The sequence below is a fragment of the Sorghum bicolor genome, chromosome 9, assembly GCF_000003195.3.
Source record: "Sorghum bicolor cultivar BTx623 chromosome 9, Sorghum_bicolor_NCBIv3, whole genome shotgun sequence".
Lineage (NCBI taxonomy): Eukaryota > Viridiplantae > Streptophyta > Magnoliopsida > Poales > Poaceae > Sorghum > Sorghum bicolor.
In genome coordinates, this window is record NC_012878.2 from 10,174,989 (window position 1) to 10,178,012 (window position 3,024).

Sequence of the window (3,024 nt, forward strand, 5' to 3'; positions counted from 1 at the left end):
TGATTTCACTGAATGAGGGTTTCCTGATAATTTGCCATCTAAAAGCACACTTCAGATACATTCCTTTATATCAGTGTGGACCAATTTTTTTAGAGATAATTTTGCATCCTCCACCTCCAAAGAATACTATACATTGCCTAAGGAAATCTTGGTTTGCGAGCAAGAGAGATAATTTAGGATGAATTATGTTGAGAAATTTGATAAGTTAGCTGCTGCAGTCATCGAATCTTCAGGAACAAGACATACCAGGTGATTTATAGAATGACTGTCTGTGAATACATACTGGCTCATTGTAAATAAAAGCTAATACTGATCAGGGCAAAACAGAACAATCTCCATTTGCAAATGCTTATACAAGACTGACAAAAGGATGGACATATTTGGTTGTTTCTAACATTTTGTTGCTGAAAAAATCAAACCGTTTCCCACCGTACTGTGCTTGTCCAACTACTGAAGCCTGAAGCCCCGTCTGAATTCTGAAATGCGGAAAATGTTTCATTGTTCCCGAAGAAATTGAATATCAGAGTTCTGACGGATTTTGATAGAACTCATTGTTCCAGTGTTGAAGCTGATCTGTTCATGAGTTAATCGATCTAACTATCATGATTTCATATACATAAACTGATAAACACTTCAATCGGCCTTAAGCAAAACTGTTTCCTTTCAAGAACACTTGCACGCGGACAACTACCGACCAACTCCAAGAACTGAGCGGCAAATCTTGCACGGCAGAGTAAAGAAGTACTTACCGCACCAGTGCAGGCTGCAGCAAGCACCATGGCTGCCCCAGGCCCGCAGGAGCAGGGCCGCCGGCCGCGCCCGCTTCCCACTTCGCCGTCACGGCGTGTGTGCGCGTCAGTCCCTCACGGAGGAGAGGAGCTCTGGATCCCGCCGGGCGCCATGGACAGGAGCTGGACAAGCGAGCAGATGGGGAACGGTGGCGAGAAGATAGAACGCGAGCCGGGAGACGAATTTTCTGTGCCCCGGGAACGACGAGGATTTTTCTGGGCTCGTGGCTCGAAAAGCACGCGTTTAATTGGGTCTGATCTGATCTGTATCCAAAGGAGCCCTATAAGTACTCGTCTTTCCCCCGTGGTGCTGAACCGATAGATAGCGCCGACCGCCGCCATGGCCGGCAAGTTCCCGTCGGATCACCTCAGCGCTGCCCTCCTCCGGGAGACGGACCCGGCCGCCGCGCTCCGCCTCTTCCTTAACCCGACGAACGCCACGCCTTCCTCCTCCCCATTCCGCTACTCCCTCCGCTGCTACGACATCATCATCTCCAAGCTCGCCGCCGCGCGCCTCTTCCCCGACATGGAGTCCATCCTCTCCGGCCTCCCATCCGCTGTCCCCTCCTCCGGTACTGGGACTCGAGAGCACGTCCTCTGCCAAGTCATCTCCGCCTACGGCCGCGCCCGCCTCCCCGCCGCCGCGCGCCGCGCCTTCGCTCACCCGGCCTTCCCCGAGCCCCGCACCGCCCACGCCGTCAACACCCTCCTCACCGCCCTGCTCGCCTGCCGCTCCCCGCTGCGCGACCTCCTTGCAGTCTGCCGCGACACTGGTATCTCACCCAATGAGGGCACCTATAACATCCTCATGCGATCGGCGGCAGCGTCGGGCTCCCTGGAGCACGTGCGCCACCTGTTCGACGAAATGCTGCTTCTGGGAGTGTCGCCCACTGTCGCCACGTTCGGCATCATGGTCGCTGCACTGTGCGACGCTGACAAACTGGAACAAGCATTCGAGGTGAAGGAGGCCATGGTTAGGCGGTACAACGTGCCGCCAAATGCTGCTGTGTATGCCAGTCTCATCAAGGGGCTCTGCGGGAGGCGGAAGGTAGATGCTGCAATGAGGCTCAAGGATGAGATAGCCGGGAAAGCAGAACTTGTGCGAGGTTCAGTTGTTTATGGTACGCTTGTGCGGGCATTGTTCCAGGTAGGGCGCAAAGATGAGGTTGTTGGATTGCTGAAGGAGATGAAAGAGAGGAAGATCGCGCCTCATAGGGTGGTGTTCAATGCCATGATTGCCGGTTTGTGTGAGGATGAGAGAGATCCTGGTGCTGCATTGGCTGTGCTTGATGACATGCAGAAGAAGCACGGGTGCAAGCCAGATGGGGTGAGCTATAGTACTTTGGTTGCGGGTCTGTGCAAGCTGGGGAAGTGGCGGGAAGCGACTGAATTAGTCAAGGGCATGCCAAGGCGGGACTTCCCTCCGGATGTGGTGACCTACAGAATGCTCTTTGATGGGCTGTGTGCTGCTGGTGAGTTTCATGAGGCAAACAAGGTTTTGGGTGACATGCTTGTGAAGGGTTTTGCACCAAGAATGGATGGCGCAAGGAAGCTTGTTGAGGGGGTTGAGAAGGAAGGAGATGCAGCGTTGCTGGAGTTGGTGTTGTGCAGACTGACGAAGGTGAATGCTCTGGAGTCAGGTGGATGGGAGAAAGCTGTAGGTGGTGTGTTCAATGATCGTGAAAAGTTGAGGTTACAGAAGCAGCTAGATTCTATAAGGTATACTTAAATTGGATATCTTTGTGGATTTAATCCATAGTGATTAGTACTAGACAAAAAAAATAATTTCAAATTGCTGGCTGATTTGAATTTGGATCTCTGGATCACTAGGAAATTCTTAACTATAAATATATATATATATATTTGGTCATATGTGTATAACGTACGCAGTATGCTTATACTTGTAGTTAAGGATTTTCTAGCATGCTTTCTGGAAACATCATTGTGTTCCCTTTGACCTTAACATGGCCATGTGCAAGCCCCGTTTGGGTGCATATGTTAAAGTTTTCTGTTTGTCACATCGAATATTTAGACACATGCATGGAGTACTAAATATAGACTATTTACGAAACTAAAAACACAGTTAGAGAGTAATTTGTGAGATGAATCTTTTGAGCCTAATTAGTCTATGATTGGACACTAATTGTCAAATAAAACGAAAATGCTACAGTATCTGTTAAACTTTAACAACCCCAACCAAACACCCCCTAAATACTTGAATGGTACAAGTATATTG

The 3,024-nt window shown here is 49.8% G+C and overlaps 1 protein-coding gene across 1 annotated transcript; it reads left to right on the forward strand.

Moving 5' to 3' along the window:
* LOC8065930 (putative pentatricopeptide repeat-containing protein At1g53330) lies at positions 367-2,658 on the forward strand. Its single transcript, XM_002439395.2, has one exon. It carries the CDS (start codon positions 1,129-1,131, stop codon positions 2,515-2,517), a length of 1,389 nt encoding a protein of 462 aa, XP_002439440.1. The 5' UTR covers positions 367-1,128; the 3' UTR covers positions 2,518-2,658.